The sequence below is a fragment of the Pituophis catenifer genome, unplaced genomic scaffold (assembly GCF_029215685.1).
Source record: "Pituophis catenifer annectens isolate HBS135680 unplaced genomic scaffold, rPitCat1.0.hap2 SCAF_7, whole genome shotgun sequence".
Taxonomy (NCBI): Eukaryota; Metazoa; Chordata; class Lepidosauria; order Squamata; family Colubridae; genus Pituophis; species Pituophis catenifer.
The window spans coordinates 23111349-23124633 of record NW_027256887.1 but is presented as its reverse complement, the minus strand read 5'-3'; the positions used below and the strand labels follow the sequence as shown (position 1 = coordinate 23124633).

The following is a 13285-nucleotide window of genomic DNA, read 5'->3' as shown; positions in this document are numbered from 1 at the left end:
CACCATTTGATGCCAGGAAAAGCTACGCCTGTGGAACTAAAGCATACCAGTCTGTGCCAGGTTGCAAATAACTGTAATGGAGAAGAATAAGGGTAGGCAGCAATGGATTGATTGATTGATTGACTGATTGACTGATGGGTTTCAATGGGACTCTGGGCGTTTGCAAAACGAATCAATACATATCAGAGCTGTACAATAAAACCTCTGTAGGATAAGCCAACAAATCAAAATAAGAATGAGCTTTGTTTGTAACCAGCCACCTTCTGCTTAGCTTGGTCAGTTTCTGAAGCCATCAGCTCTTGATCGTTTGAATTTCAGTATGTAATGCCGCACTATCTACATGCATTCAACAATACATGAACTCTCACAGAATACTGAGTGAATCCTGGTTGACTGTCGATGGGGGTCCCATTATCTCTGAAACAGTTGAAAATGTGGAAGCTTTATGCATGGTGTGGAATAAGATATTTTTTCTCTGTCTCTTTTCATCCTAGAAGCACAAACAAATATGTATGTAATTTGCTTGGGTGACAGATGAAAACAGTCACAGCAGAATTGCCAAAGTTTATTTACTGAGCTTCACCACCCCACTAAAGCAGGAAGGTGAATCTAGAATAGAAATAATCAGATTTCTTCCACCTGGCTTGCCTGCACGCGGGCAAAGCTTTGGAGCATGAAAAATATGGCAAATATGATGTCAGCAAATGAGATGCAGCAAATGAGACTGGTGGCAGTCCAGTCTCTTCTTGAAAACTTCCAGTGATGAAGCTCCCACAACTTCTGAAGGAAAAGCTGTTCCATTGGTTGATTGTCCTCACTGTCAGAAAATTTCTCTTTATTTCCAGGTTGAATCTCCCCTTGTTCAGTTTCCATTTATTATTCCTTGTCTGGCCTTCAGGTGCCTGGGAAAATAGCTTGACCTCTTCCTCTCTGTGGCAGCCCCTCAAATATTGGAAGACTGCTATCATGTCTGCCCTGGTCCTTCTCTTCACTAGACTAGCCATGTCCAGTTTCTGCAACCACTCAACCATTCATTATTATTATTATTTTAATTTGATTTATATGCCGCCCTTCTCCAGAGACTCAGGGCGGCTTACAGTGCGTTAAGCAATAGCCTTCATACTTTTGTATATTTTATACAAAGTCAGCTTATTGCCCCCACAAACTGGGTCCTCAATTTATCTACCTTAGAAAGGATGGAAGGCTGAGTCGACCTTGAGCCTGGTGAGATTCGAACTTACTTTAATTGCAGACAGCTGGTGTTAAATTACAGTGTCTTTGTCTACAGAGCTATCCAGGCTCTTCATTTTAGCCTCCTGTCCCCTGTATTTGCTGAAATCCCTTCTAATGCACAACTAGTAAAAACAGAAAGCCTTATCCTGCCTCAGCTACTGTTCTGAGACCAAAAAACGGAGATGTGGGAGACTGTTGCACAGGCAAATCCAAATCTTGTATACAAATAAGAGCCACGATCCTCAATATGGGGACAAATCTTACTGACTGGCATCTTTAGTCTTGCTTTTGCCATCCTCTGGGGCAAATCTCCTTAATCCAAACGTGATTTCCCCCCCCCCTCCTCCATTCTACCGGCCAGTTTTGGGATTCCTATTTCTGTCTCTTAGGAATGGGACCTACGAAGAGGGGGTCATGCTTTGGTCTTCAGAAGCAGCCTTGCTTGCACTTCATGGGACCACAGCCCTGCTTAACAGGGGGAATTCCAATAACTCGTTAAGGTCCTGAGTGGACTGATATTGTTACCTAGTTTGGGGAATGAAACCTCTGCAAGACAACATCCAAGTTCAGAGAGCACCAAGGACCCCTTCAAGGGGAATTCCTGCCAGCCAGATCAGTTGGTCTCCACCTTTTCATTATTATTTTTAACACAGGTTCCGAGTTGCTTGGGACGCGGGCGCGAAGCCTTCACTAAGTGAGTAGTTCAGGATTGGAACTCGCTCCCCATTCCCACCCCCGCGGGGCCTTTTGCTTCGGCCTTTGCGTCCCCAGAACCTTTTGGCTCCTTCATCTAATCTCCTGAATTGATGGAGCAGTTGGAGCAGAAAAAAAAGGAGGAAAGCGAAAGCAAGGGTCGCCTCCCACTCCTTATTTCTCCAACTGGGGCGGGGAGAGGGAAGGGGAAATTTTCAGGGAGGAGTAAGCGGAGGTAATACGCTCTGGTTCGATCTGTCCTGCCAATATTAGGAGTCTGGTAACCCTACGTGCTCGCCGTGGCCGTGGGTCTCATGCGAATGCAGCCCTCTAAACCCGCGATTGATCCGATCGTTACACGCTTGCTGGCGGGTTAAGGCCACAGTCTCACGCTGTTCCAACGGCCTGGCGCCTACCGAGGCGGTGAAATCTGCAAGGGGACCCGCCGGTCTCCAAGATTGGGTAAAATTTCTGTTTTCAAAAGAATTTGAGAACGGGAGGTCCAAAATTCGTTGCCTTCTACCTGCCCGGCTCGTTTCGTCGGGAGAAAGGAAATCGCTGCTTTAGCTTCCAAGCCCTTCTTGAAAGAAAACAGCTTTTTTTAGGGCTCGGAAAGAGCCGAAGCAGACGGGACAGGCGTTCCGGCAGATGGGAGGCACCCAGAGGTCATCGAGTCCTCCCGTCTCTAGAACTGCAATCCCGCCACTTCAACGGGGTTCACTGGGCCGCGGAGTCAGATCCGCTTTCTTTGGAGACCTGATTCAAGTCTTTTGGGGATTTAAGGAGAAGAGTCACACGCAAACACATTTACACACGGGCTTTCCAGTTACGTCGGACTACATTGTTCATTTTCCCCGGCTAGAGGGCTCGCAATAACCAACACTTCCGGAGGGCAAAAGATTGGGAAGGTTGCCAGAGGCTTTTCTTGTTCTGGAAGAATTGCAGCACGTGGCGCACAAGAGACAGCACGTCTTTAAGAGCCCTAACAACGCTTAAAACTCTTTTTTCCCCCTCCTGCGCTTAGAACTGCTGTGAAGAATATCGGAAGCCGATATTAGAATATCGAAACAACCTCTGACAAGCTTCATGTGGATGCCTGAGATCTTTTTGAAATTTCAGTGTACAAATTTCTCTTAGCCTAATCAAAATAAACAAATAAAGTTATATAGTCTGTTTTCTTAAAAAAGAAAATCGGAAGCCGTTTCTCTGTTTCTCTTTTCTTTCTTTTCTCTGTTTTTTTTTAAACTTTTTTTTTCTTTCAAAAAAAACTTTTGTTTTTTGCACTTTTTGCTTTCTCTTCGATTTTTCCCCTTTTCTTTTTCTTCCTTACTCTATACTAAGTTTGTATTAGTTATTATCTTCTTTTTTAAAATAAAAGTTTCAATAAAATCATATTTTAAAACACCTTCTTCGTTCTCGGTTTATAGCCAGAAAAGAAGGAAGAGATTCCTACATCTGTAAAAATGTCAGAATTATTTTGATTTCGTTTCTACTTTGCCTGGGTGTTCAAAACTAAATCAGACAAAATATAAAACAGCGATGAGTGCTCCTCGGGAGCATTTAAAGTGGTCTGCCTAATTTGGTGTCCTCCGGATCACTGGGGTTAATCTCCCATTATCTTTAGCCAGAGCACCAACGGCCCGAAACAGAAGTGGGGAACAAGGGGGGAGACTTTGATCTAACTATGTTTCCTTGCTAACAACCTCAGCCTCCCTCCCCCTCCCCAGTGCGGGGGCTTCTACAATCCCGTGGGATTTCTACGTGGCAGCCGTTCATGGGCACTTCCAAGCAAAGGCCCCCAAATCGCTTTCCCCCCCCCCCCCCGCTTTCTTTCGGTTAAGGAAATCTTGACGCCGCTCCCCTGAACTGGCATTTTTGGACGCCGCCTATGAGATTCGGTGGCGGAAAATCAACCCCAAGCCAAAGAGCTTGGTGCTGAAAAGCCCACTGGACCGGATGAAGCCGGAGACAAATGTCCCAGCACTCAGGCGGAGCCACTGGAACGGAGGGAGTCGGTCCGGGCAAGCCCAGTCGGGGTCGGTGTAATTAAAATCACGACCCGGGTCACCTTGGATGGTTTTCCCCGCCCCCCCCCCCCACAAGCAGAAAGTGGGTAGTTTTTAAGCTTCTCATCCCAGCGAATGAGCGAGTCTCGGCCTCCCGCCCCCTTTTTTGGCTGGACCTGCCCACTCTTTGCGAGGGGCAGGCATCCTTCGAGGGGGCAGCCGTTGACATCCCGCCCCATCCCCGCCAAGCAGCACGTGGCTTCGCCTGGGCTGGGAGGGGGGACTACGGATGACGATGGCGTCCCTTTGGTGGGAGGGGGCAAGCGGAGCTGCAAAGAGGCCCGTGAGAGGGAGGGAGGGAGGGGCGGCCTTTGGCTCCTTTGCCCCCTCTCACCTTCTTCGGGCTCCGCGCCTTCCCGGCCGCTGTCAGCACCAGGCTCGTCTCCCGCGCCTTCTGCGGGCTTCGGAGCTGAGTTTCGGTCTCTCTTTGAGCTCCTTCCACGGTCATTCCAGGGCGGTTTTCTCAGACTTCCTCAAACGGCCATGCCGGGGAGCTTGGATGAGGGGAGGTGCAGTCCAGCACTCAGTAACAGAGTTGGGAGGGACCTTGGTGGTCATCTAGTCCAACCCCCCCCTCACGCAGGAGACCTGTACTAGGGATTCGAACCGTGGAACTGCCGAACTTTCTGATCGCCAAGTTCAGTGTCTTAGCCACTGAGGACGCCACCTTAGTGGGAGCTGCTGATTACCTGCCAGTCTGGTTCTGGATCTTTTTCGCCTCTTTTAAAAGCACTATTTGGGCGGGGGGGGGGTATTTCTCAGGGCACAATGAGGCAGAAGCTCTTTCAGAAACCCCGCTCGTACAGCACGAGTCTGTAGAGAAAAAGATGCGCCCGAGGATGGCGCACCCTCGACTTAATCCACAGCCTTCTTGGCGTCTTGTCCCTCGATCTGGTCCAGTTTTAGTTACTCGGGCCTTTTTTTTTCATGGTCCAAGAAAGCGAATTGGTCTCATTCTCTTGGGCAAATGGAGAGGGGGGGGGGAATCGGGTCCTAACTCGCTGGTCTTAACTTTTACATTTCTCTCCCCCCACACACACTTTCTGCCCCCCCCTCCCTCTGGGTCGCCCTGATCGCTCGGAGCCGAAATAAACGGTCAGTCAGAGAGGTGGGGGTGAGTGTGGGAAGTTGGCTCTTGGGGGGGGGGGGGAAAGGCGCAGCTCGGAACTAGGAAAAGTCCTTTTATTGGGCCAGCCATGGTCACCAAGTAGCGCCGTGCCAGCTCTCAAGTCCGCCCGCTCTTCCTCGGGCGAGTCAGCCGCCAAAGACCCGGGGGCGGAGTAGGCGAGGGGAGAGGGGAGAGGGACGGCAGAGGGAGCCCCTAAACCAGGGGTCTCCAACCTTGGCAACTTTAAGCCTGGAGGACTTCAACTGGGGCCTGGTGGCTCAGCAGACTGATAGCATTGTGATTAACACAGCTGCCTGCAATTACTGTAAGTTCGAATCTCGCCAGGCTCAAGGTTGACTCAGCCTTCCATCCTTTCTAAGGGAGGTAAATTGAGGACCCAGTTGTGGGGGCAATAAGCTGACTTTGTATAAATATACAAAAGGATGAAGGCTATTGCTTAACGCATTGTAAGCCGCCCTGAGTCTCCGGAGAAGGGCGGCATATAAATCAAATTAAAAAATAAATAAAAATAAAAATAAAAATAAAAATAAAACTCTGGGAGTTGAAGTCCTCCAGGCTTAAAGTTGCCAAGGTTGGAGACCCCTGCCCTAAACAAGAGTTGGTTGCAGCTTGGAAAGGGCAGAGAAAGGCTTCAGATCCCCAATCTGGCCTCTGCCTGGAGTAAAGATGTTCTCAACTCCGGTGGAGAGGGAGATGCCTATGCTTGAATCCCCTCCCCGCAACACTTTCACTCCGGATCACAGAAGGGCAGATTTCCCCCCCTCCCCTGATTGGTCGGCTGCTGCGAGAGAACGGTGTAAGGACAAAGCTCCCTTTTCAGCTCTTTCTCCTCCTTTTGCCAAGAAGAGAGAGAGAGAGAGAGAGAGAGAGAGAGAGTGTTGGGGGTGGTGATCTTACAGAGTGCCGTCTCTCAAGGCCCGGAGCTTTGATCAATCCGAACTAATTACCCTCGAGTCTTAATTAAACTCTTTTAGCAGTTAGAATCCGTGTTTTGGCAAGCGGACAGCAGCGTTTCGTAGTTAGACAACACCCGCGCCCGGCTAGGCTTCTCAAGGACCCGCGTTGGCACCTTTGCTGCTTGGCTCACCCTCCGAGGTTGGCGGGCGGGCGACCCCCCGAGGAATCCCTTCGCTCGGCTCCTCCTCCTTGCCAGGCGGGAGAAACAGCCACCGTTTTTTTTTTTCCGTTTTCAAGAGGCGAACCACTTCTTTTTATTTGCCACCAAATCCAACCCCCAGTCCCTGGCGTGGTTTTTTTTTTTTTTTTTTGCACGTGCAATAATGATAATTATAATAATTTAAAAAAATACAACTGGAAATTTCAGATCCGTACAAACCTCCACGAGGGGAATGAAGGAGATGAAAGGTGGGCCGTGGGAACAAGGGGAGAAAAAAGGGAGAAGCGACCCCAACAATGGAGAAATCGAGAACCCCGAGGGACAAACAGAAGCGACCAGCAGGCAAAGTCAACCAACACAGCGGGTGATAAAAATCTCTATATACAGCAAAAGGAGTCTGGAGGACGCCTAAAACGGGGATTGTCAGATCCAAGGGGGGACGTTGGTGGCCCCCAAGAAGGAGATGTGGGGGGGATTCCCCCCCCTCGAGGGTGCACTGGAGCAGGAGTCTCCAATGTTGGCAACTTTAAGCCTGGCGGAGTTGAAGTCCGCCAGGCTTAAAGTTGCCACGATTGGAGACCCCTGTACTTTCACGGTCTTTAGTGACAAAAGTAGGTAAAGACACACAAACCCGCGCACGCCTCCATTCACACATGCGGTCCAGAGAAAAACTTCGGGACTGTCCTCGGTGGGAAAGGGATGCATCAGAAAGGGACGGGGCCCCCCAGACTAGAAGCCTATCGCGATTTCTCCCTTTTTCCTTTTGGATTGGCCTTTTAGGTCAGCCCTTTCTGATGCGCGGGGAATCTGCCGGGATCCTCAAGCTAATAAAAGGAGCGGCCAAGGAGATCGGGCCGGCAAGGTGGGGTAGGTGGGCGCCCCTATGGTTCAGCTTCGTCGGAAAAGAAGCATCTTCTTGGCCCATGGGGGCATCAAAATCAGGAGGGGCCCGGTAGCCCCTTTTCTAATGAACCCCTTTTATCTAGAGGCGCAACGTTTCGGGAAAAGGGCTCCTTCAGGAGTTCACCGCACCCTTTAAAAGAGTCCGTTTTTTCAAGGGAGTCCAGCGAGATCCGCATTCGGGTATCGGGATAAACCGATTGACAGAACGAGATCGATCCAGGTAATTCAGAGAACCGGGAACAAATTTCTCTTTCCGGGTTCTATCAAATTGGCAGTGATTTTGCTCTCCTTCTGGATCCAGGACCAGGTTTTTGGAAGGACCAAACGGGGGCTTCTTTCTAGGGAGGAGGAGAGCTCACCCCCTTCGTTAGTGACTGCGAATCTCGCCCCCCTCCCAACCCCGGGGGTTAGGATGCCCGAAGTATTTGCTTCCAGCGAAAGGCTTCTGGGGGACAGCAAACTCCCAAGGGCCAGCTCAGGAGCCTCCTCAGTTCCTGGCCAGCTGAAAAGAGACTCTGGACTTCGGGTATCCGGAAGATCCCACCGCTCCACCTTTTCCTTTCTTAGACAGCTCCGAACACTTGGAAATAATTGATACTTGAAAAGAAAACTAAAATCGAAAGTGCTTCCTTCCTAAGCGCGCGCGCGCCTCTCCAATTGCTTCCTACCGGCTGCAAAATCTCTCTGAGAAAGGAAAGGAGACGGGAAAGGAGACCACGAGGAAAGGCATGCAGTCTGACATTCTACATTTTGTCACCAGCACCCCCTCTCCTTATCGGGTGAGCTCAAGCACCGCCAACCCGCAGAGTCAGCCTTGCTGCTCCAAACACACGGGGGACACACACACGCACACACACACATGCAGGAACAACCGAGAGAGAGAGAGATCCCTCCGGGTTACAAAGTGGGCGGCGGCTTGGATCTGGCAAGGCTCAATAAATACATGCCCGGAGCGTCGCCCTCCAATAAATCGTGGGGAGGGGAAGGTTGCAGTCTTTTTGCTCCCCCTGGCAACAACCAAGGAGCCAAAGTTCACGGAGTCCCGCTGCTTCTGCCAGCACCAGCGCGGCTTCCTCAGGAGCGAGTGCGAGGGGGGGGAGGGTTAGCGCAGCCGGGGTGGAAGGGCGCGCCCAGGGGGGCTTCACGGGCGGTGAAGCAGCGGCGGCGGCGGAAGGTCTGGTTCGCTGCTGCTGCCGCCGCCGCGAGGGAGCCCCAGAGAGGCGCCTCCGCTCCCGCCGCTGTCGTGCAGTTTGCGGACGTGTTTCTTGAGGTCAAAGTTCCGGCAAAAGCCTTTCCCGCAGGTGGGGCAGGTGAAGGGCTTCTTGTCGTTGTGGGTGTGCATGTGGAAGGTCAGGTTGTAGACCTGGTGGAAGGCCTTGTTGCAAATGGTGCACTTGAACTGCTTCTCACCGCTGTGGGTCAGCTTATGGTTCTTGTAGTTCCCTGTAATAATAATAATAATAATAATAATAATAATAATAATAATAATAATAATAATAATAATAATAATAATAATAATAATAATAATAATAATAATAACAACAACAACAACAGGAGGAGGAGGAGGAAGAGAAAGAGGAGGAGGAGAAGGAGAGAAGGAGAAGGAGAAGGAGAGAAGGAGAAGGAGGAGAAGAAGAAGAAGAAGGAGAAGGAGAAGGAGAAGGAGGAGAAGGAGAAGGAGAAGAAGAAGAAAGAATGCAAAATCACCATCGGTCAATTACAAAAGCCAGCATTACGTGGAACAGCCTACGGTCTTTAATACTATCAGACTTGCGATTCTTCCCCTGCTACGCCCTTGGGAGGAGGTGGATAAAAATGCCCAATCCGGTCTAAACATTTGGATGATTGAGATGAACTAGAATAATAATAGTAATAATTTAAAAAACGGGAATTCTGTAACTCAGCTCAGCCAGCTTTCGAAGTCCAGACCCGCATTATCAACCAACATTCCCACAACCTGCTGCACTTCATGCCCTGCATGCAGGTTTCCCTGGTAACAAATACTTAAGTTGGGCTTCTGTGGTTTGTCTGCGACTATTTGAACAGAAAATTTCGCCACAATGGAACAGAATTTCACCATGATCAACTGGAACCCAAGCTCAAAAGCCCAAACTGAAATCTCCCAGTGTCTTGGGTCTAATCACTAAATAGATTTTTGTGAGATCCACAAGATTCCCCAGGTAGATCAGTTGAAATTCGTTTTCCTTAGCATCCCATTTTCGAAATACCAACCCACACCAGCGGAATCAAGCCAACAAAATTTTAACAATTTTATCCCCTGTTAAATCAGGGGTGCAAGGATGCACAGAGACATTTTGTCTTATCTGGCAGTAAAGAAATAAATTAGTTTTTGTCAGAACCAAGTTCCTAAAGTGGACTGTGAAACTTTCCAGGGAAAATAGCGTACATGTTTACATAGACGTTGTAAAGAATAGGGTTTAATCCCAAACCGATAAATCTGGTTTTAGGATATTAGCTACAATTCTTTACAGCTCCGGTTAAAACGGCAACGGATATTTTTCTCAGAAGAAATGGAGGAGTTAAAAAGAGCAGGACAGGTAATTTCCTCAATTGACACAGCCTCTAAATTTAACTTTGTTCTGTGGGGAATAAATCCCATTCACTTTTGAATTATTCTTCGGTAACTGAAAAAAAGGCAACCTTAAACTGTAATTTTAGACATTTCTGAATAGGAAAATCGATTTTTTGCTTTCTCACAAAGGGATGAGAATACATTTCTCAGACTGCAGTACGAAACGCCCGGTAATTTTGAAGTTTGTGCTCAATCGTGGAACTTACTTTCAAGTAACCGTTCTTTTGTTCATTGACTTTTACCCGTGGAATTACTCTGGCAATCATGCTTAACATTTAAAAATCAAATTTCTTGTCTACCCGCCGGATTAAATACATCAAAAATAAATAAATAAATAAAACTTAAAAGATTTTAGATATAAAGAAAAACCTCATCGGTTTTGTGCAGAAATGGATAGTAACGGTTTCCCACATCTGGGAAACGAACGTCAACAACTATTTTTTTACATTTACAATTTCATATATTTTCAAATATATACATATATACACTTTTTTTTTTCATTTACATTTTCACGGTGCCATTTATTTCCCAATTACTCTTCTCCAAAATCAGACGCGCTGTATTCCAGGTCCGCGGCTGGGAATTGTAGTTTTGAGGGCAGAATCTGCTACTAGTCAGGCCTCCCACCAGAAACAAACCGGCAGAAGCCCCCTCCCCGCGCCTCACTCAGAGCCCGTCCTTGTTCGGCCCCCTCTATTCTCGGCGGTCTGCTTTTACCTTTTTGGTGAAAGCCTTTTCCGCAGAACTCGCAGACGAAAGGTTTGTAGCCCGCGTGGATCCGCGTGTGGGTGTTTAGCGTGGAACTCCGGTTAAACGCTTTCCCGCACTGGTTGCACTTATGGGGCTTTTCCTGTGGGGAGAAAAACAACATCAAAAGCAGATCCGCGTTTAGATCAGAGCAAAGGGGGCCTGGTCATCCCGCGGCCGGAAAGAGCTCGAATCCAGCCCGTGGTCTCCTATCCCAAAGGCTCATTGAACGGGGCCCCACCCTCCTGAAAGGGGAGGAGAGGAGACGAGCCTGGCTCCCAAGGGGAAAATCTGCGGCCTCGGGGCGTGCTGGGGATCTCTCGAGGGACCGAGAGCCGAGTCCAGCCCTCCAGAGGTTATGAGACTCAAATGGATTTAAGGACGCGCTGTCCAACCGTAGAGTCTCCTTCACACAACGCTCTCAACACTTAAACCAGATTGTTAGAAGCACAATTCGCACGATCTGCCAGCCGGACACGAACCATAGCGGGGGGTTAAAAGTTCACACGACACACATTAAGAGAAAGACGGAGGAGGTTTCCTAAAAGCCACCAGAACGAATCGGTTGCGCAAACCAAGGCCCTCATTTCACACGAGGCCGGGAGTTTGGGGACATTTTCCCGACAAAAGGGGTGAGAACGAGGGGAAACGAAGCAAGACACGAGAGACCCCGTCCCTTCGCCTCCCTTTCGCTTTCTGTTTGAGGCGAGGCGAGAGAGAAAGCAAAGTGGGGGAACCTCCAGAGCCTCGAGGGGGAATAAAGGACAGGAAGGAAGGGCGGCGAATCCTGGCTGACAGCCGGAGGGTCCGGGCCTTGGCCAGGGGAGGGGAGCCCTGGGCTCGTGGGCTCACCGGGACCCCTCTGAGGCCGCCGTGAGGCAAAGAGGCTAGAAAGAGGCTCGGGGCAGGAGCCGGCCCGGGAGCGCTACCTGGGTGTGGATGATCTTGTGGCGGCAGAGGGTGCTGGCCTGGCGGAAGCCTTTGCCGCAGACCTTGCAGATGAAGGGCCGGGCGCCCGTGTGCACCGGCATGTGGCGCGTCAGGTTGTAGTGCGCGTTGAAGACCTGCAAGAGAGAACCAGGCGCGATTAGACGGGGCGGTCTCCGGACCGGGGGTGGGGGGGGAGGAGGGGGCCACCCACCGGGTCACTTGCCTTGCCGCAGACCTCGCAGGTGAAGACTTTGGGCTTGGCGCTGGGCGAGCCGCGGCTGAAGTCGGACGGCACCCCTTTGAAGGGCAGCTTCTCCGAAGCCAGGAGATGAGCCGCGGCGGCGGCGGCAGCGGCGGCGGCGGCGGCGTTGTGCAGCTGGGCCTGTGCCAGGTCCTTGAAGGCTGCCTGGGAGAGCTTCTCCGGCCCCGACGGCAGCGCCTGGAGCTTGTTGCGCTCGGCCAGGTAGGACTTGGGCGCCGTCGAGTCTTGCAAGGCAGGCGCCGGCAGCGACGAGCCCAGGAAATAGGAGGCCACCGGGTGCAGGCTCAGGCCCGGCGGCTGCGGCTGCGGCTCCGCCGCCCGGCTGAAGTAGCTCAGGGCGCCCAGGGCGTGGAAGGAGGAGTGCTTGATCACCCGCGGCCGAACCAGCTTGTAGTGGGGCGGCTGCTGCGGCAAGCTGAGCGAGGACTCGGCGGCCTGGGGCTTGAGGCTGAGCGGGCAGCTCAGGGCGGACGAGGCGGAGGAAGAGGAGGAAGGCGGCTCCAGGGGGGGCTTCCTGGGCTCGGAGCCCACCTTGGCGAAGGGCTCGTAAGCCAGCGGCACGAAGGGGATCATGCAGGGGATGGAGGGCCCCAGGCTGAACGCCGGTTGCTGCTGCTGCTGCTGCTGCGGCTTCAGGTGCTCCGCCGCCGTGGCTGCAGCCGCTTTGGGGGTCCCGCCTCCCCCTTGCAGGAAGTGGGGCAGCAGCGGCAGGGCTTGGGGTTCGGGGCCCGACCTGGCCATGATGCGCTCGATGGAGAAGGCCAGGGGCTTGGGCGCGTTCAGCATGTTGCCCCGCGCCACGGCCAGGCTCTTGGCCGCCGTCGGGGGGAGCTGGTGCTGCTGCTGCTGCTGCCGGCTCTTCTCCATGGCCGGCGTCTGGCTTGGGTCAGCGCGGTTCGGGATGCTTTGGCCCCGCTGCGCCCGGTCACAGCTCGACAGACAGGGAGCCTCGCGCCGCCGCTGCTGCCGCCACCGCCGCCACCGCCACTCGGGAACCCGACCTCAAGCCCTCCGAGGACGCTGCCGCCACCGGCGCCCTCCGCGTCTTCATCGCCTGCGGGACCAGCAAGAGCTCCGGCAAGGTCTCCATCCCGACAGCCGGCGAACGCCGCCTGCCCGTCCCGACGGACTCGCGCCGGCCCATCGCCGCCGCCGGTGTGCTTCCTTGGCGGGGGATGCTGGCACTCCCCTCCTCCTCTTCCTCTTCCTTGGCAGCGTCTCTCGCGGTTCCTCCCCCCCCCAAGCCCCCGCTCGATGGCAAGTGTTGGGTCAATAGCAGCAGCCACGATCCCGCCAATCGCTAACTTCCAAGAAGGGAAGGTAAACTAGATAATTGCTCAATTCGCGTCCAACAGGCACCGGGAGGAAGGGAGGGGGGAGAGAAGTTGAGCCCCCCTTCCCTACCACCTCGGAGAGTCAGTGGCTCCTTTTCATTGGTGCCTGCGCCTCCCTCTGCCCTCCTCCCAGAGAGAAGGGGGGCTCGTTTCGCCCGCCCCCTCCCTCCCTCTAGATCGCCCCTGCTCTGGATCCCCCTCGCCTCGCCTCGCCTCCAGTTGCCTCTTCTTGCCAAGATCAATCGGGGCCCCAGCCCCCCTCCCTCCCCCCCTCCTGT

General features: G+C 52.1%; 1 protein-coding gene across 1 annotated transcript; it reads right to left on the bottom strand.

The window, feature by feature from the left end:
* Nucleotides 1–8282: 8282 nt before the first annotated feature.
* FEZF1 (FEZ family zinc finger 1) lies at nucleotides 8283–12540 on the bottom strand. Its single transcript, XM_070947522.1, has 4 exons — nucleotides 11635–12540; nucleotides 11411–11545; nucleotides 10452–10584; nucleotides 8283–8584 (listed from the first exon to the last, which is right to left on the bottom strand). The coding sequence occupies exons 1-4, from the start codon at nucleotides 12538–12540 to the stop codon at nucleotides 8283–8285; spliced, it is 1476 nt and encodes a 491-aa protein (XP_070803623.1).
* Between the last annotated feature and the right edge of the window lie 745 nt (nucleotides 12541–13285).

Coding starts and splice junctions, on each gene's coding strand:
- FEZF1 (XM_070947522.1), bottom strand. CDS start 12,540: ATGGAGAAGAGCCGGCAGCAGCAGCAGCAGCACCAGCTCCCCCCGACG. Junction 11,546..11,634: donor CCTGCGAGGTCTGCGGCAAG/GCAAGTGACCCG, acceptor TCTCTCTTGCAG/GTCTTCAACGCGCACTACAA. Junction 10,585..11,410: donor ACAAGATCATCCACACCCAG/GTAGCGCTCCCG, acceptor TTCTCCCCACAG/GAAAAGCCCCATAAGTGCAA.